Source organism: Ranitomeya variabilis, chromosome 6, assembly GCF_051348905.1.
Source record: "Ranitomeya variabilis isolate aRanVar5 chromosome 6, aRanVar5.hap1, whole genome shotgun sequence".
Lineage (NCBI taxonomy): Eukaryota > Metazoa > Chordata > Amphibia > Anura > Dendrobatidae > Ranitomeya > Ranitomeya variabilis.
In genome coordinates this window covers 463869769-463896215 of record NC_135237.1, presented here as the reverse complement: position 1 = coordinate 463896215, position 26447 = coordinate 463869769, and the positions used below count along the sequence as shown (strand labels likewise).

Genomic DNA, 26447 nt, shown 5'->3' with positions numbered 1-26447 from the left:
TCAGATCTTTTTTTGCTTGTTTTTCTAATAAATGTTATAAATTCTATACCAAACTAGTGAAAATCAGAGACCTAGCTATAGGGTGTGAGATAACAATGACATATGGGCCCTGGGCCCAAATGAAGTACATTGTCCTCTTCTAACATATGAATAAAAATGGTATCAGGCATGTTGATGGCACTGTTACAGATTATGTGTTGGTGCACAAGAATTTCACATTTAGTGCCAAATTAATCATTTTGGTGAGAGTGCTGTGCACAACCATCCGTAGTGTGACAGATGGAAGTCAATGTGGTTGTGCACATGAGAAGCATGTACTAGTGTTGTCCACTTTGTGGATTAGATCTTGCTAGTTTCAGTGGCTTGTAAGTATGTCTGCATTGTAAATGAGAGTACGATGCTGCCTATGTGTGTGTTACAAGGTGGCACAGGGTGACAGCCATGGGCGAGTCCACTAAGCAGCAGTCAGTGAGCACCCTGGCACCTTGCTCATGAAAAGTCACATAACGTTCTTTGTACTGCATGTGTAACATGCACCACAACACACTCTCAGGCTCTATTAAATTCCTTTCGGCTGCTGTCACGTAGGCTCTGCAAATCACTTCAGAGAAGAGGTTCTTTTCCAACAGTTGAAATTTAATAAGCAGCAAAGCATCCATCGAGCATGAGAAAATATTCTCAAAAATTCCCACGCTCGAGTTCATATGAGGTTATGCCAGCAGGGGGCACAGCACCGCAAGTCTAGGTAGCTACGTTCCCCTGCTTTCCATTCATTCCCCAGTTTTTACAGCCAGGAGCAACAGCTGCATTAGCAGGCTTCTGGTTGTAAAATTATTTAACCTCTTCTGATGGATTTACAGCGTGGAACATGACTATACCGGCGGAGAGGTATGGGATATTGTTGTTTGTTTTTTTTACCTTTTTTACAGAAGACAAGGGTCGTCATTTGGATTGAGCGTATAATAAACATATTACAACATCCTGTGTCTTTATTTCATTAAAGTACTTTTTTCCTAATGTGTGCGTGTGTTTTTTTTAACCCTTTATTAATAGTGGATTAATAATGGATAGGTGTCTTATTGACACCTCTCCATTATGAACCTGGCTTAATGTCACCATATATTAGCAAGGTGACATTAACCCTTTATTACTCCATATCCCACCGCTACTCGGGAGTGGGAAGAGAGAGGCTAAGTGCCAGAATAGGCGCATCTTACAGATGCGCTTTTTCTGGGGTGGCTGGGGGCAGATGTTTTTAGCCAGGGGGGGTCAATAACCATGGACCCTCTCTAGGCTATTAATATCTGCCCTCAGTCACTGGCTTTACCACTCTGGTGGAGAAAATTGTGCGGGAGCCCACGCCAGTGTTTTCCGTGAATTAACCCTTTATTTTAACAGCTACAGCGCCCAAATTTTACACACAGACACTTGTAACGTTATTAGTGCGGAATATTTAAAAAATAAGGGATATGAAATGGTTTACTATATGTAAACCATGTCTCATATCCTGTCGGGTTTGGGAAGGAGATAGCAAAAGCCGGCAATTTAATTACAGGCTTTTCTGCTATCTAGCTCTGTATTAAATATAAATATATATATATACATATACTATGTGTATATATGTATTCTATTCTAACATGTCAGTGTGATTTTACTGTACACCGCTCTGAATTGCCGGCTTTTCAAAGAACACCGATGCGTAAAAATTGGACAGCACTCGCATGGTTCGAGTGCTGTGCGATTTTTTTCTCGCACTCATTGACTTGCATTGGCAAGTCTCGTCCGAGACTCGCAGCATGCTCGCAAATGAGATGTCACCTATTGACTAACATTGGTCCGAGTGCAATCTGATTTTTTATCGAATTGCAACCATCCGTTTTGCTCGCAAGTGAGTATGAGCCCTAAGTAATAATGCAGTGCCTCCATATTATATTAAATCATTGTGGTACTGTCATGGAGATACTGTGACAGAGAGGGGCCGGAAGATTGCGGTGTCTGGTTAGAAGTACTTCACCATCGTATTAAACAGTGTAGGCTTTTTCCTTGCTAGCAGTGAAAGAGTTAATCTATTCAGTTAAAGCTCCTGGAGCTCTCCTACCTGCATTGTTTCTGCTGTTCAGTGTTGGCCACTCCCCTCTGCCATTTATGCTCGCCTCTGACACTTAGGGATTTCCATTGTTAGTTCTTGCTGCCTGGTTTGGAGTTGGAGGTATCATATTTGTGTCTCCATCGTTAGGAGAAATCTAGGGGTGCCCCTAGTTCTAGGGACCCTATGTCATTTTTGGGGGGGATCCCCCATTTTAATAGCCAGTAAAGGCTAAAGTATACATACAACTGTGAGCTGATATTAATGGCCTGGGTAGCTCCATGGGTATTACCCCCTTCCCAGGCTATAAACATCAGACCTCAGCCACTGGCTTCCCCTCTGCTGGTTAAGACAATTACGCAGGAGCCCACACCATCTTTTTCAGAAAAATAATCTTTTAATCAGACTGCATTCATCCAATTCCATCGTAAGTGGGAATGAGCTCTTAGGGTTCAGTGATACTATTAGTTCTGTTAATCTGATGGGATCAAGTGGCCCATTGTATTTTTGCTGCTTTTTTTAATGAAAATTTTAAGTTGCGTTTTACAGTACCAGCAAAGACTATGAGATTTCAGAAATCAACATTGGTTTTATTTTCCTGACAGATTTGGAAAACTGCAGCGTTTTTTAAAATTGCAGCATGTCCCTTCTTTCAGCGTTTTTTTCTGCGAATGTGCAGCGTTTTTTCATTCATAGGAAACAATGGGTGAGTGCAAAAATGCTGCAAAAAACACAGGTATCAATTTGTGCTGTGTTTTTAGAGGAAGGAAGTTAAATCAAAATTAATATTTGGGGGTAGGGGGCACTAAACTTTATCAACAGCAAAAACAGCAGCAAAAACACACAGCAAAATCTCAGCAAAACCTGCCTTTTGTAAGCAGCATTTTTACAGCCAAGAGATCAGGTTTTTCCTGTGGGAACAGAAATCTAATTCACAGGAAAGTCAATATTTACCAACACCGCAAATGTGACTACTTTATTGTAGGAATAAGAAAGTTACTATACAATGAACTGCAATTTATTTAGTCTCTTTCTAAATGTTGAAGTTTTTGGATTATATACATACCGTGCATAGTCCATATTAAAGGTGTTGTCCACATTTCCCCTCTTTACAGAAACAAAGGAATTTTTTTTCTAAATACATTTACTTATTTACTGTGAAGTAATGGTCACGTTATCCCACCTGTCTTCTACCCTTTTACCTGTGATGATTTCTCCTTCCTGCCTCCAACCACAGAGGAACATCAGTGACGTCACTCTAGAAGCTCTCGGCAGCAAAATCACAGAAGGATTGCAAATGAGACACATAGCACATGTGACTTACATTCAAATCTATAGACTATAGTTGCCGCTTGTCACCAAACATAAAACGGTGTTGACATTTTTTGTGATGGTTGTGAATGGAGTAAGTTGCTGCACCGCTTAAACTGCAGCCTAAAACAGCACCCAAAAATGAGTAATCCAAACGTCACACTATCTCTACACTATACCAGCCACTGATGTTTAAAGAGAATCTGTCACCAGGTTTTTGTTACCCCATCTGCAAAGAGCATGATATAGGGGCAGAAACCCTGACTCTAGAGATGTAGTATCACTTACTGGGCTTTCTGCAGTTTAACTTAAAAACTATTTTATCTGCTGCAGATCTATCAGTTTTCTAAATACTGAGCTATGTATAATCCAGCCCACACCACTGATTGACAGCTTTCTGCCTATGCACAGTGTGCACAGAAAGCTGACAATCAGTGGTAGGATGGGATTGGAGAACATGGTAGTAATCCAAGTTATCCCCCAGTGATAATCTCCTGCTGATAAAACTATGATTGTATAAAAACTGCATCAAGAAGCCCAGTAAGTGACACATCACTGGAATCAGGGTCTCTGCTCCTAAATTATGCTGCTTTCAGATTAGGTGGCAAAAAACTGATGGATTTTCTTTAACTGATGCATGGCATAACAGATATTGCCTAACAGCATTATTCCAGCCAAGTTTTTCACATTGAAATATGTCCACTATGATCCCAATGTAGCTAAACCCAAAACCTTTAGGCAGAATTTCTGACAGTCACACCGCTTAGCCCTATTGTTTTTTTAGAATGTTAGAAAAAAAATACTTGTATATGGGCCATGCATCCTTTTATAGATCAATAAGAAGGGGCAATAATGTCTCCCTCCTGTACTATCACTTGTGTTCACTTATGTTTGCCCTAATCTATGTAAATGATCTCTATATTTCCTACAATTATGAAAACTCTACATAACAATCACATGAAAAACCCCACAGACTTATGAAACAAGGAAGAATTCGTATCCCAGTATTATTCAGAGTGTAAACCGTATGGAGGAATATTAAATTGCTATTTTAATTGACAACATGTCCTTGGTGTAGGTCAGTGCCATTAATCTGATTGCGAGTCACAGCTGCGACGGCAGAGCCACACTTGTGCTGCAGGGCAGGCAGCTATACCACTGGGGATAGATAGATGGCTGCCTTCTTCCATTCCTGTCATGTTATTTAGATATATAAACCTTGAAAATTATGCACCATGTTTGTGTTAGCCGCAGCACTGTTTTACAGCATTGATATATCTGGTATATTGGTTGGTAGAAGACGGGTGAAGCAGTTTTGTATGTGACCAGTGTAGCAATGGCTGATTACATTGTATCAGACCTAAACTTTGCAATGCGTTATATATACCTTGTCCCAGTAAAGACATATGGTGTGTGGGAGGGGTGCGAGAAGGGTAGACATTTAAAAATGACCTTGCATCAGTTTTATGTCACAGTCACAGATTTTTGTGCAAGATGTACCCATGCAAAAGTGTGTGACATCTTTGTCTCCTTTCTGCCAGGTTCTCCACAGTTCTAACACAGAGTTGGATATAGTGGTAATGGACAGGACTGACCATGGCCCAACAATAGTTATTATACCCGAAATGTGCTAATTGTCAGCAGAGATCTCAATTTGTGGCACTTGAGCGGCCCCACATACATAAACTACTAACAGATTTTTTTTCTTTAAAATTTAGGGGTATCTTACTCCAGAGGACCTCTCGCTAAATTTTTCATATTATTCGGAACACAGAATGTAATAGTGGCTGCAACGAGGAATAAATTATTATTATTTGTAATACTGCCTCTCCATTGTGGAAATATCAGCATTCAAAGTATTTTTCCCCTAATAAGTTAATTCTTTTTAAGTCCAAGTGGGTGATATCAGAGTTTTCACTGGGGGCGTGTACTTCTTCTCCCTATATGATGCTGACCAATAATATGCAGGCATCAACACTCAAGGAAAAGAACACGCCCCCTGCCACAGTTTAGGTTTCTGAGTTTATGAGATGTATTGATAAAGCCCAGATCTGGTCTAACCTCCTTGTCCTCTTTAAGACTGGGATATGAATGCTGGTATTAAATAAATGTTTACAATGGTCTTTTGTGGTGTGAAAATAGTTTTAGAGTTCCAATAAACCAAAGGAAATTGGGATAAAGATAAGAGAAACAGGGTTATTCTACAGAGTGTAGAAAATCGAATTCGATGACATTTATAGAAAATGGATGGTTAGGGATCCTTCACACATATGCATGCATACACACAGATTTTCTCACCTTTTTAAACAATTGATTTTGGCTTTTTTTTCATTTTCTAGCATTATATACATCAGTCCCTTAAGGGTCCTGTCAAGTGATTCTTCTTGCCCAAACCATAGGCAGCATTAATCAGAGCCTGGCTGCACCATTTCAACCAGGTAAAGTCCGACCCCACTCCGAGCTCTAGGAGATTGAAGGTCTCCCACTGTGGAAGGAACTGTCCAGGAGCATTGCAGATTTAATCTTGTTTCTCCCTATAGTCCCCATCCGACTTTAACAGTTTTTTTCTCAATTGTGCAGTCAGGCTCCGATTCATATGGCCTGTTGTTCATCATTTCTTGGATCTCCTTAATTATTATCCCTTTCCCATTTTATGTGTCTTCTCACCATTGATTTACTTAATAGTGAATATGGCTCACAAAGTGCAAAAAGATTGACATTTCTGACTTGCAGCCTAGGAACTGCGAGACACTGTTGTGTATTCTGATGTATATTCTCATTTTTATGTTTTGTAAAGTATTGCTTAGAGTAAAGGACTAACGTGTTGGCACTGGTTTTACATTGAGAGCAGAGCTTACCTTTTCATGTATTTCGGAGAGCAGTCTCTGTCCACATTGCTAGGTGCGTACTTCACATGGATAGCATTGTAAGACGTGTGAGTATACTCGTTTTCATCGTTGTAATCAGGACCAAGAAGAGTCCTGGCCCAGGTCCCCATGTCATAAGGAGGAAGTGTACCCCCAAATTCAGAGGGCAAACATTCTGGATGGATCAGCTGGTGAAGACTGTTGAGATTGTTACCATGGAGGAAAATCTGCAAATAAAAACAAATCATGTCAATGTTACAGGGAAATTGTAACTACTGGAACAAATTTTCCCTTCATCCATAATTATGCCTCATACTGTGTGTTGTACTTGCTATCCTGCTATTTCTAATGATTGTACTTCTTTGTATTTCTTTACTCTTTCACGTTTCTTTCTGTCCAGGACTCCAGAATTAATGAGCTAACCCTAGTACACCGCTGATATCTGGCCAACGACGAAGCAGGTTTCAGACATCCACCGATCTATGGGTAGGGAATCAATGGTTGAGTCCTAGACATTCCCGATAAGATCACAACTGTCATGTTGCCAGCTGCAATGCAAGATGCAACTAATGATAGTGAATGTGCCTGCTCAGAAGTCCTAAAACTTAGATTTCTATTGACTGTTGGGTCAGCGTTACAGAAACCTTCAGACCTCAGCTTGTCTACACCACTGTTGGTTGTGATGTTGTAACTAATAGCATATGGACCTTATGGGGTCTCTCCAACATGGTCCCCAGCTATCATTGGTCTTCTCATATGGGCCAAAGGGATCATTTGGATCCCCCACCATCCCAGGCTCCCCAGCAATTGCAGCCCCTGCACCCACTAACGTTATGCCCCTGATGTTGTAGAGCCATCCTGTGATCCTGTGTTGCGAGTGTAGTGTTAGCCTAACAGCTATTTGGGCAGGTTACAGATGAGATTCTTGTACAGCAATGACACCATGACATCACAAATAATTACTTAGGCCACATGATCATTTAACCCTCTCACTGATTTATAGCGTACGACTCCTATTACTAAACTCTTGATGACAGAGGTACCTTTGAATTCGTTCTCTCCTCTTGTGATTTATTACTCTGTGCTGAGTTGGTGTATACGTCTACAGCTTCACATCGGCCATGAGGAAGGCAGATCAGGTCACTTGTGCTGTACCTTAATCCCGAATCAACATTTGAGCTGAATACACTGCCACTATACTCTTACAAGATCTCCGCTCTCAGTTTAAGGATCCGTTCACACCATATTTTCAGTCCAAGTGAAAAACGAAGTCACAGCACTCGGAAAAAAATTTATTTCACAGAGCTGTTCAGACGTCCGCGTTCACAAATCACGGCAAGCACTTGTCTCTTCTGTATTTGGGATGAGATTTGCCTATTCAAGTTTATGAGTGTGCAAAAAAATTGATCCTATATGAATCATTCATAGCATCCGATTTTTACTGATACATTGCAATTTTTTCCAATACGAAACTGTTTATGGTCTTGTAAATTTTAATGACTACTGATATATAAAGGTAATCCATATGGATGGCCATACAGATGAAAAAATGTCCTTTTTTTTAATGAAAATTGAATGATTTTTGATTCAGTTGTGTGAATTTAGCCTAGAGAAAATGGTTGGAATTGACCCATGGAGTCTAAGATTTATTATCCTCTGTCAACCATTAATGCACATTGGAATATTTTTCTAATATGGGTCTTATCGAAAATATCTTACTTCCACCTCTATCTAAGTATGATTTATTATGTCAAAGCTGAACAAATACGGCTGCAGGAATATAATGAAATTATAAAATAGAGCGCCTTATGGTGTAGATAGAGATGCTCGATTCTGTATGGCAGCTGGACCTTTATGCGATTGTCTGTAATTACAGCTTCTGGTGCTGCCAGTAGTTTTAATATGTTCCCCCTTCATATCACAAATGAGTTTCTGACTGGTTAGATCCTGTTCTTTCTAGAGATCAAAGATGCTCTCATCCCAAAGACTCAGACTGAATGTAATCCATTGCTATAGCTTTATTGATTAGACGCAGGCAATCTGCAATTCACAGCTGCGACCACAACATGCCATATGCCTTCATCTCAGAGGTCAACAGGAAAAAACTGAGTCAAAGAGGTCTCTGGAGATTTGGAGAAAGTCCAGGAAGCAGCCTTCCACCAGTTTTTATGTCTTACCCTTTTTCGTGTCTTGTCTTTTAGGAAAGGTTTAATGATCGTATACAGAGCATGGATGTACCAAGGTTGATTGACGAAGTGGACACCTCCAAAGCGAGCTGGAAAACTGTCCTAGGAGTGAGAGGAAAACAGACGCTCATTACCGGATATAAAAGGGTGGCCAGCTGGACAGAACGACAATCCGTTACACAAGTGACATGCGTTTACTACAATTTTATCATTCAGCCTAGTTATATATCTGTGCGGATTGACTAAAACATACAAGTTGGTCAGCAAAAAGGATCATGTTCTGACTCCTATGGAACATAACTCTTAAGGTACCTTCACACGAAGCGACGCTGCAGCGATAGCGACAACGATGCCGATCGCTGCAGCGTCGCTGTTTGATCGCTGGAGAGCTGTCACACAGACCGCTCTCCAGCGACCAACGATGCCGAGTCCCCCGGGTAACCAGGGTAAACATCGGGTTGCTAAGCGCAGGGCCGCGCTTAGTAACCCGATGTTTACCCTGGTTACCAGCGTAAAAGTAAAAAAAACAAACAGTACATACTCACCTGCGCGTCCCCCAGCCTCTGCTTCCTGACACTGACTGAGCTCCAGCCCTAACAGCACAGCGGTGACGTCACCGCTGTGCTTTCACTTTCACTTTAGGGCCGGCGCTCAGTCAGTGTCAGGAAGTAGAGGCTGGGGGACGCGCAGGTGAGCATGTACTGTTTGTTTTTTTTACTTTTACGCTGGTAACCAGGGTAAACATCGGGTTACTAAGCGCGGCCCTGCGCTTGGTAACCCGATGTTTACCCTGGTTACCAGTGTAAAACATCGCTGGTATCGTTGCTTTTGCTTTCAAACACAACGATACACAGCGATCGGACGACCAAATAAAGTTCTGGACTTTATTCAGCGACCAGCGACATCACAGCAGGATCCTGATCGCTGCTGCGTGTCAAACGAAACGATATCGCTAGCCAGGACGCTGCAACGTCACGGATCGCTAGCGATGTCGTTTCGTGTGAAGGTACCTTTAGCATAGGCTAATCCTCGGTGAATTTACAGCATACCCAATGTTATTAAGGACTACAAATAAGGGTAGGGGGAAAGAAAGGAAAGAATGCATGGTTCTGACTAAAAATACATTTTATTCAAAAGTTTGTAATATTTTATTACATTTTTCAGAATAGTATTACAGGAAGGAAGACGAAAATATAGAACATTTGGCAATATATTTAAGATAGCAACAATAGACAATTTTTTGCATTATGCATTTCAGAGTTGATCCCCTGACCTTTAAAAGAGTTAGTAATGATGTTACAATTATCATCACACATGATAAACAACAATAAGTCCATTTAATAGAAGATAGTTATATATATATAAACAAAATAAGAAAACAAAATCAGGAAACTTTAAAAAAACAAGAAAAAAAATAATGAAAAGAGTTTGTTAGACTTCACATTAGGGAAATTGAATCATCAAATCTTGTATGTTCGATACTCTCATTCTGCCAAAGTTGCAAGTTTGAATATCCAAAAGGCTTCCCTGTGTATTAATCTTTGGAATCGATTTGGAATATTCTCAGGTATTTGTTCAAATATTCTTAATTTTAAATGGCTATTATCTTTGTGATGTTCGATTCAATAATGCTTACATAGGCTGTGATTAATGACTCGAGTCTGAATATTGTGCCTATGTTTATTAATTTGGTTGTGAACAGGTTGGATTGTCCTATTGACATACTGGTGATTGCAACTACATTCCAATAGGTAGATGACATAGGACTGTTGCAATTCAAAAACTAGGAAACAATATAATTCTGTCCTGAGACAACTGATCTGAATTACTCACAGCCATGTGAAATGATACAACAATGCTGACATCTTCCTCTGCCGCATCGGAAAGATCCACTCAGACTAGGAAAAGAGGACAGTGTTTTCTGTCTGCAAAGCCACTGTGACGACACAGCATTTTATTTTAATTAACCAGATGTCTATTTTCAGTAAACCAGGAGGAATAGACTTTTATCTATATGTAGACTTTTGAATTGATGTTTTTTTCTTTAGTTGGTCAAGAGTCTGAAATGTTGACTCTTCTTGTAGGTTAAATTAATATTTGTAAATTGATGAATGGTTGTTATTTACCTCTTATATCAGCTCCTACAGTTTATTGTACTGTTATCTTAACAGGGATGCAGGGTCACTGAACAATGATATGTTGATTACACATTATACCAGGCTATGCAGTTTGTTGACTTGCAAACATTGAAGGATAAACTAAATAATCAAATAATACGAGTTAATCTCATCACCCCTTCCCGCTGACCTATGAATAATGGCTTGAAGAACAGTTGTGAACTACAGGGTGAGCCATTTATGTGGATACACCTAATAAAATGGGAATGGTTGGTGATAGCAACTTCCTGTTTGTGACATATTAGTATATGGGAGGGGAAACTTTTCAAGATGGGTGGCGACCATGGCGGCCATATTGAAGTCGGCCATTTTGGATCCAACTTTATTTTTTCTAATGGGAAGAGGGTCATGTGACACATAATAATAATAATAATCTTTATTTTTATATAACGCTAACATATTCCGCAGCGCTTTACAGTTTGCACACATTATCGTCGCTGTCCCCGTTGGGGCTCACAATCTAAATACCCTATCAGTATGTCTTTGGAATGTGGGAGGAAACTGGAGTACCGGGAGGCAACCCACGCAAACATGGTGAGAACATACAAACTCTTTGCAGATGTTGTCCTTAGTGGGGCTTGAACCCAGGACTCCAGTGCTGCAAGGCTGCTGTGCTATCCACTGAGCCACCATGCTGTCAAAATTATTGAGAATTTCACAAGAAAAACAATGGTGTGCTTGGTTTTAACATAACTTTATTCTTTCATGAGTTATTTACAAGTTTCTAACCATTTCTAAAATGTGTTCAAAGTGCTGCCCATTGTGCTGGATTGTCAATGCAACCCTCTTCTCCAACTCTTGACACACTGATAGCAATGCCGCAGAAGAAATGTTTGCACAGGCTTCCAGTATCCCTTGTTTCAGATGCTGTGGTCATCTGAAGGCAATTGTCTATGCTGTGAAGATACGAGATGTGCAGCACCTGAAAAAATGGATACTGGAAACCTGTGCTAGCATTTCTTCTGCGGTGTTGCTATCAGTGTGTCATGAGTGGGAGAAGAGGGTTGCATTGACAATCCATCACAATGGGCAGCACTTTGAATACATTTTATAAGTGGTCATAAACTTGTAAATAACTCATGAAGGAATAAATGTATGTTAAGACCAAGCACACCATTGTTTTTATTGTGAAATTCTCAATAAGTTTAACCCCTTCACCCCGAAGCCTGTTTTCACCTAACTGACACGGCCAATTTTTACAATTCTGACCACTGTCACTTTATGAGGTCATAACTCTGAAACGCTTCAACGGATCTTGGTGATTCTGAGATTGTTTTCTCGTGACATATTGTACTTTATGATAGTGGTAAAACTTCTTCGATATGACTTGCATTTATTTGTGAAAAAAACAGAAATTTGTCGAAAATTATGAAAATTTCGCAATTTTCAAATTTTTCGTTTTTATGCCCTTAAATTAGAGAGTTATATCACATAATATAGTTAATAAACAACATTTCCCACATGTCTGCTTTACATCAGCACAATTTTGGAAACATAATTTTTTTTTGTTAGGGAGTTATAAGGGTTAAAAGTTGAAAAGCGATTTCTCATTTTTGCAACAAAATTTGCAAAACCATTTTTTTTACGGACCACCTCACACTTGAAGTGACTTTGAGGGGTCTATATGACAGAAAATGCCCAAAAGTGACACCATTCTAAAAACTGCACCCCTCAAGGTACTCAAAACCACATTAAAAAAAGTTTATTAACCCTTCAGGTGCTTCACAGGAATTTTTGGAATGTTTAAAAAAAATTGAACATTTAACTTTTTTTTCACAAAATTTTTACTTCAGATCCAATTTGTTTTATTTTACCAAGGGTAACAGGAGAAATTGGACCAAAAAAGTCGTTGTACAATTTGTCCTGAATACGCTGATACCCCACATGTTGGGGTAAACCACTGATTGGGCACATGGCAGAGCTCGGAAGGGAAGGAGCGCCATTTGACTTTTCAATGCAAAATTGTCTGGAATTGAGATCGGAACCCATGTCGTGTTTGGAGAGCCCCTGACGTGCCTAAACAGTGGAAACCCTCACAAGTGACACCATTTTGGAAAGTAGACCCTCTAAGGAACTAATCTAGATGTGTGGTGAGCACTTTGAACCTCCAAGTGCTTCACAGAAGTTTATAATGTAGAGCCGTAAAAAAAAATTAATATTAATTTTCACAAAAAATGATCTTTTTGCCCCAAATTTTTTATTTTCCCAAGGGTAGCAGGATAAATTGGACCCCAAAAGTTGTTGTGCAATTTGTCCTGAGTACGCTGATACCCCATATGTGGGGGTAAACCACTGTTTGGGCGCATGGCAGAGCTCGGAAGGGAAGGAGCGCCATTTGACTTTTCAATGCAAAATTGTCTGGAATTGAGATCGGAACCCATGTCGTGTTTGGAGAGCCCCTGACTTGCCTAAACAGTGGAAACCCCCACAAGTGACACCATTTTGGAAAGAAGACCCCCTAAGGAACTTATCTAGATGTGTGGTGAGCACTTTGAACCTCCAAGTGCTTCACAGAAGTTTATAATGTAGAGCCGTAAAAAAAAAATTAATATTAATTTTCACAAAAATGATCTTTTTGCCCCAATTTTTTTATTTTCCCAAGGGTAGCAGGATAAATTGGACCCCAAAAGTTGTTGTGCAATTTGTCCTGAGTACGCTGATACTTCATATATGGGGATAAACCACTGTTTGGGCGCATGGCAGAGCTCGGAAGGGAAGGAGCGCCATTTGACTTTTCAATGCAAAATTGTCTGGAATTGAGATCGGAACCCATGTCGTGTTTGGAGAGCCCCTGACGTGCCTAAACAGTGGAAACCCCCACAAGTGACACCATTTTGGAAAGTAGAGCCTCTAAGGAACTAATCTAGATGTGTGGTGAGCACTTTGAACCTCCAAGTGCTTCACAGAAGTTTATAATGTAGAGCTGTAAAAAAAAATTAATATTAATTTTCACAAAAAATGATCTTTTTGCCCCAAATTTTTTATTTTCCCAAGGGTAGCAGGATAAATTGGACGCCAAAAGTTGTTGTGCAATTTGTCCTGAGTACGCTGATACTTCATATATGGGGATAAACCACTGTTTGGGCGCATGGCAGAGCTCGGAATGGAAGGAGCGCCATTTGACTTTTCAATGCAAAATTGGCTGGAATTGAGATCGGAACCCATGTCGTGTTTGGAGAGCCCCTGACGTGCCTAAACAGTGGAAACCCCCACAAGTGACACCATTTTGGAAAGAAGACCCCCTAAGGAACTTATCTAGATGTGTGGTGAGCACTTGTAACCCCCAATTGTTTCACTAAAGTTTAGAATGTAGCGCTATGAAAATTAAAAAATATTTTTTTCTTTCCACTAAATGATGTTTTAGCCCGCAATTTTTTTTCCCCAAGGGTAACAGGAGAAATTGGACCACAAAAGTTATTGTCCAATTTGTCCTGAGTACGCTGATACCCCATATGTGGGGGGGAACCACTGTTTGTGCGCACGGCAGAGCTCGGAAGGGAAGGAGCGCCGTTTGAAATGCAGACTTAGATGGATTGGTCTGCAGGTGTCTTGTTGCATTTGCAGAGCCCGTGATGTACCTAAACAGTAGAAACCCCCCACAAGTGACCCCATATTGGAAACTAGACCCCCCACGGAACTTATCTAGATGTGTTGTGAGAACTTTGAACCCCCAAGTGTTTCACTACAGTTTATAACGCAAAGCCGCGAAAATAAAAAATATATTTTTTTCCACGAAAATTATATTTTAGCCCCCACGTTTTTATTTTCCCAAGGGTAAGGCTGGTTTCACACTTGCGTTTTTATCTAAATGCGTTTTTTTTAAAAACGCATGTGTGAAAAAACGCATGTAAACGCGGTAAAACGCATGCGTTTTTATAGAAAAACACAAGAAAACGAGAAAAAACCAAAAAACCCTAACCCTACCCCTAACCCTAACCTGAAATACGTGGCACTGAAATACGTGGCACTGAAATACGTTTATATACGTATATAAGTGCCACGATATTTCAGTGGCCACGTATATAAGTGCCACGTATATAAGTGCCACGTATATAAGTGCCACGTATATAAGTGCCACGTATATAAGTGCCACGTATTTCACGTAAATGCCACGATATTTCAGTGCCACGTATTTCACTGAAATATCATGGCACTTAAATACGTGGCACTGAAATATCGTGGCACTGAAAGACGTGGCACTGAAATATCGTGGCACTGAAATATCGTGGCACTGAAATACGTGGCACTGAAATATCGTGGCACTGAAATACGTGGCACTGAAATATCGTGGCACTGAAATATCGTGGCACTGAAATATCGTGGCACTGAAATACGTGGCACTGAAATACGTGGCACTGAAATACGTGGCACTATGACTGTCAGAAAATGTTCATTAAACGGTTAGGGGTGAGTTTAGGGGTAGGGTTAGGGTTAGGGTTTGGATCCCTTTATCACCTTGATGGTGGTGGGTGACTTTTCAGTGTGTGTTCTGGTTTTTTTCTATAAAAACGCATGCGTTTTTAACGCAAACAAACGCGTTGAGATCGGACGCCATGTCGCGTTTGGAGAGCCCCTGATGTGCCTAAACACTGAAAACTCCCCAATTCTAACTGAAACCCCAACCCTAACCCCAGCCCTAACCCTAACCCTAACCCTAGCCCTAACCCTAGTCCTAACCCTAGCGCTACTTTCACACTAGCGTTTATTTGCATACGTCGCAATGCGTCGTTTTGGCGAAAAAACGCATCCTGCAAAGTCATCTGCAGGATGCGTTTTTTCCCCATAGACTAACATTAGCGACATATTGACACACGTCGCAAGCGTCGTGCGACGGTTGCGTCGTGTTGTGGCGGACCGCCGGCAGCAACAAACGTTACATGTAACTTTTTTTGTGCCGACGGTCCACCATTTCCGACTGCGCATGCGCGGCTGGAACTCCGCCCCCACCTCCCCGCACCTCACAATGGGGCAGCGGATGCGTGGAAAAACAGCATCCGCTGCCCCCGTTGTGCGGCGCTTGCACAGTATGCGTCGGTATGTCGGGCCGACGCAGCGCGACGGCCCCGTACTGACGCTAGTGTGAAAGTAGCCTAACGGGAAAATGGAAATAAATATATTTTTTTAAATTGTATTATTTTTCCCTAACTAAGGGGGTGATGAAGGGGGATTTGATTTACTTTTATAGCGGGTTTATTAGCGGATTTTTATGATTGGCAGCCGTCACACACTAAAAGACGCTTTTTATTGCAAAAAATAGTTTTTGCATCACCACATTTTGAGAGCTATAATTTTTCCAGATTTTGGTCCACAGAGTCATGTGATATCTTGTTTTTTGCGGGACGAGTTGACGTTTTTATTGGTACCATTTTCGGGTACATGACATTTTTTGATCGCTTTTTATTCCGATTTTTGGGAGGCTGAATGAACAAAAATCAGCAATTCCTGAAATTCTTTTAGGGGGGGCGTTTATACCGTTCCGCGTTTGGTAAAAAGGATAAAGCAGTTTTATTCTTCGGGTCAGTACGATTACAGCGATATCTCATTTATGTAATTTTTTTATGTTTTGGCGCTTTTACACAATAAAAACTATTTTATATAAAAAAAAATTGTTTTTGCATCGCTTTATTCGGAGAGCTATAACTTTTTTATTTTTCTGCTGATGATGCTGTATGGCGGCTTTTTTTTTGCGGGACAAGATGACGTTTTCAGCGGTACCATGCTTATTTATATCCGTCTTTTTGATCGCGTGTTATTCCACTTTTTGTTTGGCGGTATGAGAATAAAGCGTTGTTTTTTGCCTCGTTTTTTTTTTTTTTTTTACGGTGTTCACTGAAGGGGTTAACTAGTGATATAGTTTTATAGGTGGGGTCGTTACGGACGCGGCGATACCAAATATGTGTACTTTTATTGTGTGATTTTTTTTTTATTTAGATAAAGAAATGTATTTATGGGAATTTTTTTTTTTTTTTTCTTTATTTAGGAATTTTTTTTTATTTTTTTTTTACACATGTGGAAAGTTTTTTTTTTTACTTTTTTACTTTGTCCCAGGAGGGGACATCACAGATCGGTGATCAGACAGTGTGCACAGCACTCTGCCTGATCATCGATCTGACAGGCACATTGCAGAGGCTTGCCGGCGCCTGCTATGAGGATTCTCAGCAGACGCCGGCAAGCAGGGTCATCTCATGACCCGGAAGGAGTCCCGCGGCCATCTTGGATCCGGGGACTCCTTCCAGGTCACCGGAGCAGCGCGATCTCATCACTATTGACAGCGGCATCAGAGGGGTTAAATGCCCGCGATCGGCGACAGCGCCGATCGTGGGCATTGCTGCGGGGTGTCAGCTGTCATATACAGCTGACACCCGCACCCGATCACCGCGGCGCTCAGCGCGAGACCGCGGTGATCGAGCCGCCGTACTAGTACTGCGGCTGTCAGTAATGCAGTGCCGGCAGCGCAGTACTAGTACGGCGCATGTCGGGAAGGGGTTAATGTGTCACATGACCCTCTTCCCATTGGAAAAAATAAAGTTGGATCCAAAATGACCAACTTCAAAATTATGGTCACCACCCATCTTGAAATGTTTTCCCCCTCCCATATACTAATGTGCCACAAACAGGAAGTTGATATCACCAACCATTCCCATTTTATTTAGGTGTATCCATATAAATGGCCCACCCTGTATAAAAAGGGGATATTCCCTATGTAACAATATACATTCAGATATGCAAGAGATCCAAAGAACCAGAGACTCTTTACAAAACCACAGTCAGGAACACGGTACAGGATAGCTGCCAGATCATGGCTGTCACGAGAGGCACAGATTTGACATTCTACAGGATACTTCAACTATCATCATTGTCTTTGTTCCTACCTCATGTTGCTGCCAGATTACATAGAGACACCTATATAGTTACTATCAGAAGATGTATATACAACCAAAAAATACGACCTTGAAAAAGGTAACAAAGCAGACAAGCTTTATTCCCCATAATCACGTTAAAAATATTTTAAAAACAGTAAAACACCACAGATAGAAAAAGGTGGGTGACCCTGGAAACCAACATCATGTTTTAGAGTATAGCAGGAATATTACAATGTAATACTTCAGCAGAATGTATGGAAGAAAACAATAATAAATAAAACACAATGTATGTTAATATATATATATATATATTCTTATCTGTACTGCCCATACTACATAAACCAAATGGTTATCAATGAACATATGTAGACAGCAAGTGCAGTAAGTATACATAATGTTAAATAAAAAGTTCAAAGAATAAATAACCTTAGTAGGTAACTGCATAAGTATCAAACCACATGGTAAAACTAAGTAATATTACCTGATAGGAGGAGGTTATCCAGGCACCCACCACATCCAAAGTGTGTTTCGCTTCGTCCTTGACCCCAGGGTCACCCACCTTTTTCTATCTGTGATGTTTTACTGTTTTTAAAACATTTTAACATGTGAATTGTGTGAATAAAGCTGGTCTACTTTGTTACCTTTTCAATGTCTTTTTTATCGTGTTATATGTCAGATTACCTTGCAAAAACCTGCTGAGAGGACCTTGCACTAGTTTTAACATGTTAAACTGGCCACTTAAAATAGCAGCTGAAGCGCTGAATACAACATAATTTTATTTTTCATATCTCATCTTCTGTGCTTAGATATAACCTTGCAAAGTTCATATGCTAATTTCTTTTTTAACCAAGGGAGCATTAGCATAGATTCATTTCTGCGGGCGTTTACTTTTTCTGTTGCAATGCGATGACCAATCTGAAGCAGAAAGCATCATGCAGGGAAAAAACGATAATGACCCCAGAGAATGTTAGACTTGGCTTTTTCTGAGTGAGACTTATAGAGTGAGGAAAGTAAGTTTTTGATACACTGCCGATTTTGCGAGTTTTCCCACCTACAAAGAATGGAGAGGTCTGGAATTTTTATTGTAGGTACACTTCAACTGTAGGAGACAGAATCTTTAAAAAAAATCCATAAAACCACATTGTATGATTTTTACATAATTAATTTGCATTTAATTGCATGAAATAAGTATTTGACACAATAGAAAACAGAGCTTAATATTTGGTACAGAAACCTTTTTTTGCAATTATTAGGTCTGACGTTTCCTGTAGTTCTCAACCAAGTTTGCACACATTGCAGCAGGGATATTGGCCCACTCCTCCATACAGATCTTTCAGGTTTCGGAACTGTCGCTGAGCAACATTGAGTATCAGCTCCCTCCAAAGATTTTCTATTGGGTTCAGCAGAGCTGCCACTGGGAATTTCAGGGCCCCATACTGGCAACATTTTCAGGCACCTTTGAGACTCCGCTCAGGCTCCACCCCTGCTCTGCCTCCACCCAGCTTCTCCTTCACCCCTTGAACCTTCCACAGTCCCACCGTCCACTTTTAGAAAAACTCCACTTCTGCCCCATATCCTCACCAATCACACATTAACAGTTCCCAGTGAACACAATATCACATACATAGCCAACAGCTTTTGTTTTAGCCAAAATATTTTTTTAAGCCACCACCATGACAAGGTAGACTCTTTTGGCTGGGCCATACTCTACTCTAACCTATTAAACATTTTTTTAAATATCCAAAATCTCGCAATACATGACCATATCCATCCTCCCTTCAATAAGATGCACTTGGCCTGTCCCCTTTACAGAAAACCACCCCCAAAGTATGATGTTTCACCCACCCTGCTTCACGGTTCTGACGGTGTTCTTGGGGTTGTACGCCTCCTTCTTCCTTCTCCAAACATGGCGAGTGGAAATGATACCAAAAATTTCTACTTTGGTCTCATCTGACCACATGACCTTCTTCAATGCCTCCTCTGGATCATCCAGAAGGTCATTGGCGAACTTCATGCGGTCCTGGACATTTTCTGCTGTGTGCAGGGGGGACTTTATGTGACCTACAGGATTTTAATCCATGACAGCATAGTGTGTTACTAATGAGTTACCTGACTTTCTTCAGGTCATTGACCAGGTCCTCCTGGGTAGTTCTGGGCTGATTCCAGCTCTTTTTCAGAATCATGCTTACCCCATGAGGCGAGATCTTGCATGGAGTCTCAGACCAAGGAAGATTGACAGTCATCTTGTGTTTCTTCCATTTTCTAATAATGGTGCCAACAGTTTTTGTCATCTCACCAAGCTGCTTGTCTATTGTCCTGTAGCCCATCCAAGCCTTATGGAGGTCTACAATTTTGTCCCTGGTGTCCTTAGACAGCTCTCTGGTCTTGGCCACGGTGGAAAGGTTGGAGTGTGATTAATTAAAGGTAACCTGTCAGCATGTTTGACCGATATAAGATATGGCCACAGCCTTTCAGGGCTTATCTACAGCATTCTATACTTATTTTATGCAATAAAATGCAATTTAATTATGTAAAAATCATACAATGCGAATTTCTGTTTTTTTTATTTTTCAATTCTGTCTCTCACAATTGAAGTTTACCTACGATAAAAATTGCAGACCTCTCCATTCTTTGTAGGTGGGTATTTGTAATGACACACAGCTTTGCACAACTACCATCCCCTCCTTTTAATCACAGTAGATACAGCAAGCAAGATCAGTGAGGAGAGCAGGACTGTGTATCCCAGCATGTCTCTCACAGAGAGAGTCAGGTGTCACCTTCCCTGGGGAAATGTTCTTTTTTAACCCTTGCATGATGCCTCTTGCTTATCATTGGTCAACTTCATGGAGGGGAGAAAGGCAATGCCCCCAAAAATGAATCTCTGCTATTGTTCGCTTGGTTGAAGGTGAAAAAAGCACATAAGTTAATATCTCTAGGATGGGAAATTAATAAATAAAAACCATGTAATACTGAGCTTTACAGCCACTATTTCATGATGTGGCCAGTTTAACCTTGTATAACTGGTGAAAGGTCATCTTTAAAGTTGCATTGAAATGTTTAGATTGTTGATGCTGAATATATAACCTGTAGATATCACATTTAACTGCTATCAACAAATGTTTAGAAGTAAATTGACAATTTGTCAGACTCATTTCTTTAATCAAACACTTGCTATGCAGTATGAGTACAACGCAGCAGTCGATCCAATGGCTTTTGTGTTGCTTCCTCACCCACACAATCCCTTAGGTCCCCAGTGAAGCCACCTGAATAAAACTATCCAGAAAATAAACAATGCCTGTGCATAATTCAGAGGCCTAATTTCCAGTGAATCTCCTAACATGCAAAATAGGAACAATTAAAACATTGAGCTGGAACCACATATCAGTATTCAGCAAGCATTTTTATAGGGAATCACATGCATATACTGTATATTACTATAGACTTCTCTCCACTGCAACTTTCTGCAGCATGGCTTCATACACACAGCTGTGTAAAATGTCATATGCTGTCTGTTTTTTGGTCAGACAGCACACAGACCCACAGAATTTCATAGATCCATACAGACATAAGTTTTTTAAAAACAAATCTGTATTTTCACAGAAAATTCTCACGATCGGAGCGGTTATGTCCGTAAGACAACTGGGGTTCAGCGGCTATGAACTTCGGTGACCTTAAGGTACCGTCACACTTAGCGACGCTGCAGCGATATAGACAACGAGCCGATCGCTGCAGCGTCGCTGTTTAGGTCGCTGTAGAGACGTCAAACACAGCAGCTCCAGAACGATGCAGGAGCGATCCTGTGACGTAACGGTGACTCACTTATCGTTCTCACAGGTCGTTAGCTCCATGTAAAACATTGCTGGCATCGTTGCTTTTGCTGTCAAACACGACGATACACGCCGATCTGACGACCAAATAAAGTTCTGGACTTCTAGCTCCGACCAGCGATATCACAGCGGGATCCAGATCGCTGCTGCGTGTCAAACACAACGAGATCGCTATCCAGGACGCTGCAACGTCACGGATCGTTGTCGTTCTCATTGTAAAGTTGCTGAGTGTGAAGGTACCTTTACTCACATCAGACTCAGACACTGCAGGAGAGCAATCATGCTCCTGTTCAGTGTGTTCCAGCTGGCTTGCTCAGTGGTTGCATCATGCTACCGTTCAGCCAAACCATCCAAATGTAGAAGAGCTGGAGTTCTTCGTTGGCCAGCATCACATAGGGATTATCTGTGGACAGGTGAGGAATATGGGGTTTATTATTTTTATTTTTACAGTAATAAATGGCTAAACGTGGGTCGGGGAGTTTTTTTTAAAATAAAGGACTTTGCGTGTTTCTTTCAAATAAAGGACTTTACTCGATCTGTGTCTTTATTACATTTGACTATGGGCTTAGTAATGGGGGCGTCTTCTAGATGCCTCTCCATTACTAACCGCTGGACTTGATGTCAGCTGACATTACAAAGCTGACATCAACCCCACAACTACAAGTGCTTCTCACTAAATTATATCATCAAAAAGTTAAATTTATTTCAGTTCTTCAATACAAAATGTGAAACTCATATATCATATAGAGTCATTACAAACAGAGTGATCTATTTCAAGTGTTTATTTCTGTTTGTATTGATGATTATGGCTTACAGCCAAAGAAAACCCAAAAGTCATTATCTCAATAAATTAGAATAACAAAAAACACCTGCAGAGGCTTCCTAAGTGTTTAAAAAGGTCCCTTAGGCCTGAGTCACACTACCGTAGAATACAGCCGAGTGCTATGTGAGAAAACATTGCATAGCACTCAGCCCAGTGTTAATCTATGGGGCAGCTCCCATCAGCGTTTATTTTCTCAGCCGTATTAGGAGTGCGTGTAAAATCGCAGCATCCTGCAATTGTCACAGTTACGAAAATTATGCAGGAACCCATGCCATTTTTTTTCAGAATAATTATATTTTACTAGATGGTGGCCCAATTCTAATGCATCGGGTATTCTAGAATATGTATGTCCACGTAGTATATTGCCCAGCCACGCAGTATATTGCCCAGCCACGTAGTATATTGCCCAGTTACGTAGTATATTGCCCAGTTACATTGTATATTGCCCAGTGACATAGTATATTGCCCAGTTACATTGTATATTGCCCAGTGACGTAGTATACAGCACAGAGCCACATAGTATATTGCCCAGTTACGTAGTATATTGCCCAGTGATGTAGTATACAGCACAGAGCCACGTAGTATATTGCCCAGCCACGTAGTATATTGCCCAGTGACATAGTATACAACACAGAGCCACGTAGTATATTGCACAGCCCATGTAGTATATTGCCCAGCTACGTAGTATATTGCCCAGCCACGTAGTATATTGCCCAGCCATGTAGTATATTGCCCAGTGACGTAGTATACAGCACAGAGCCACGTAGTATATTGCCCAGCCACGTAGTATATTGCCCAGTGACGTAGTATACAGCACAGAGCCACGTAGTATATTGCACAGCCCATGTAGTATATTGCCCAGCTACGTAGTATATTGCCCAGCCACGTATGACACAGGTTAAAAAAATAAAAAATAAACACATACTCACCTTCTGCAGGAGTGTTGTAGCTCTGTGGCCTGTGTGGGGTGCAGGCGGCAGCTTCCGGTCCCAGGGTGTGATGACGTTGCGGTCACGTGACCGTGTCGCGGTCACGTGACCGTGACGTCACGGCAGGTCCTTGTCGCGCAGGACCTGTGATGATGTCGTGGTCACATGACCGTGTAGCGGTCACATGACCGTGACGTCACGGCAGGTCCTTTCCGCACAGGCGCGCAGGACTTGTGATGACGGCGCGGTCACATGACTGTGACGTCATGGCAGGTCCTTCTGCCAGACCATCCTTGCCACCGGAAAGTGCCGCTTGCATCGCGAGGAGCGGGAAAGGCGGCGTAGGTGAGTATATAATCATTTTTTTTTTATTATTATTTTTAACATTAGATGTTTTTACTATTGGCGCTGCATAGGCTGCGTCAATAGTAAAAAACTTGGTCACACAGGGTTAATAGCAGCGGTAACGGAGTGCATTACCCCCGGCATAACGCGGTCCATTACCGCCGGCATTAACCCTGTGTGAGCGGTGACCGGAGGGGTGTATGCGGGCGCCGGGCAGTGAGTGCGGGGAGTAAGGAGTGGACATTTTCTTCCGGACTGTGTGCATCGCTGATTGTTCGTGGCAATGGTCATGGGCGTTTTGCCACGACCAATCAGCAACTTGGATTCTATGACAGACAGAGGCCGCGACCAATGAATATCCATGACAGACAGAAGGACAGACAGACAGAAAGACGGAAGTGACCCTTAGACAATTATATAGTAGATTAATTAAATACATGTACTGTAAGCTGCACACACTGTACTAATTGTATTTGTCACAGACATCTGTATATCTACCTATTCTATGTGTATTTACTGTATGTAATCCATCTATTCTATCCTTATCTATCTAATATATATAAATATATATATATATATATATATATATACACACACACAAATATATGTATATATGTGTGTGTCACTGACATCTATATATCTACCTATCCTATGTGTATATATCTATTCTAACCTGTCACTCTGTGATTTTACTGTATGTGGCACATGAATTGCTGGCTTTTATTCTATCTATTATATATCTATATATATCATTGTCTAAGGGTTTTTCTGTCTGTCTGTCTGTCCTGGAAATCCCGTGTCTCTGATTGGTCGAGGCCGCCTGGGCCTCGACCAATCAGCGACGGGCACAGTATCGACGTAGATGTCTGTCATGGATCCCAATGGCTGGGGATCGCACTGGACAAGCAAAATAACATAAATAACAGACGAGCTCTAGGGTGATGGAACCTGGGCTGACCGCTGCCCTACTCCTGACAAACACAACTAGAAATAGCCAGGGAGCGTGCCTACGTTGATTCTAGACGCCACGCGCCAGCCTAAGAGCTAACTAGCACTGCAGAGGAAATAAAGACCTAGCTTGCCTCCAGAGGAATGAACCCCAAAAGGTATAGTTGCCCCCCACATGTATTGACGGTGAAATGAGAGGAAGGCACGCACATAGAGATGAAAATAGATTTAGCAAAATGAGGCCCGCTATAACTAGAAAGCAGAATGATACAAAAGGGGTCTGAGCGGTCAGCAAAAAACCCTAATCAAAAACCATCCTGAGATTACAAGAACCCATGTGCCAACTCATGGCACATGGGGAGAACCTCAGCCCACTAGAGCTACCAGCTAGCATAGAGTCATAATTAGCAAGCTGGACAAAAAACCAAACAACTAAAAAACAGAACTTAGCTTATCCTGAGAGATCTGGGAGCAGGTAGTCAGGAACCAAACTGAGCACATCTGAGTACATTGATACCCGGCAAGGGAATGACAGAAAAGCCAGGTTAAATAGGAAACACCCAGCCTCTGATGGACAGGTGGAAAGCAGAGACCGCAACCCACCAAAGTCACCCAGTACCAGCCGTAACCACCAGAGGGAGCCCAAAAACAGAATCCACAACAGTACCCCCCCCTTGAGGAGGGGTCACCGAACCCTCACGAGAACCCCCAGGGCGATCAGGATGAGCTCTATGGAAGGCGCGGACCAAATCAGTCGCATGAACATCAGAGGCGACCACCCAGGAATTATCCTCCTGACCATAACCCTTCCACTTAACCAAATACTGGAGTTTACGTCTGGAAACACGAGAATCCAAGATCTTCTCAACAACATACTCCAATTCTCCCTCCACCAGCACAGGAGCAGGAGGCTCAACCGAAGGAACAACGGGCACCTCATACCTCCGCAATAACGACCGATGGAACACATTATGAATAGCAAATGATGCTGGGAGATCCAAACGAAAAGATACAGGGTTAAGAATCTCCAAGATCTTATAAGGACCGATGAACCGAGGCTTGAACTTAGGAGAAGAGACCTTCATAGGGACAAAACGAGAAGACAACCACACCAAGTCCCCAACAAGAAGTCGGGGACCCACGCGGCGACGGCGATTAGCAAACTGCTGAGTCTTCTCCTGAGACAACTTCAAATTGTCCACCACCTGATTCCAAATCTGATGTAGCCTGTCCACCACCACGTCCACTCCAGGACAATCCGAAGGCTCCACCTGACCAGAGGAAAAACGAGGATGAAACCCCAAATTACAAAAGAAAGGAGAGACCAAAGTAGCAGAACTAGCCCGATTATTAAGGGCAAATTCGGCCAGTGGCAAAAAGGCAACCCAGTCATCTTGATCAGCAGAAACAAAACACCTTAAATAAGTTTCCAAGGTCTGATTAGTTCGCTCCGTCTGGCCATTCGTCTGAGGATGGAATGCAGACGAGAAAGACAAATCAATGCCCATCTTAGCACAAAACGTCCGCCAAAATCTAGACACAAACTTGGATCCCCTGTCAGAAACGATATTCTCCGGAATCCCATGCAAACGAACCACGTTCTGAAAAAATAAAGGGACCAACTCAGAAGAGGAAGGCAACTTAGGCAAAGGTACCAAATGAACCATCTTAGAAAAGCGGTCACACACAACCCAGATAACGGACATTTTCTGTGAGACAGGGAGATCTGAAATAAAATCCATGGAAATGTGTGTCCAAGGCCTCTTCGGGATAGGCAAGGATAACAACAACCCACTGGCCCGAGAACAGCAAGGCTTAGCCCGAGCACACACTTCACAAGACTGCACAAAGGTGCGCACATCCCTTGACAAGGAAGGCCACCAAAAAGACCTGGCCACCAAGTCTCTAGTACCAAATATTCCAGGATGACCAGCCAACACAGAAGAATGGACCTCGGAGATGACTCTACTGGTCCAATCATCTGGAACAAACAGTCTTTCTGGTGGACAACGATCAGGTTTTCCGCCTGAAACTCCTGCAATGCACGTCGCAAGTCTGGGGAGACGGCGGACAATATTACCCCAT

General features: G+C 41.6%; 1 protein-coding gene across 2 annotated transcripts in view; it reads right to left on the bottom strand.

Moving 5' to 3' along the window:
- The window catches only part of CLVS1 (clavesin 1), a 131834-nt gene that overhangs the window by 4092 nt on the left and 101295 nt on the right, over window positions 1-26447 (bottom strand). For both annotated transcript variants that reach the window (XM_077270546.1, XM_077270547.1), the window contains exons 4-5: window positions 8442-8552; window positions 6256-6491 (exon numbers count right to left, since the gene is read on the bottom strand). In XM_077270546.1, the coding sequence (XP_077126661.1) occupies window positions 6256-6491; window positions 8442-8552 (347 nt within the window). The remainder of the gene's footprint in view (window positions 1-6255; window positions 6492-8441; window positions 8553-26447) is intronic.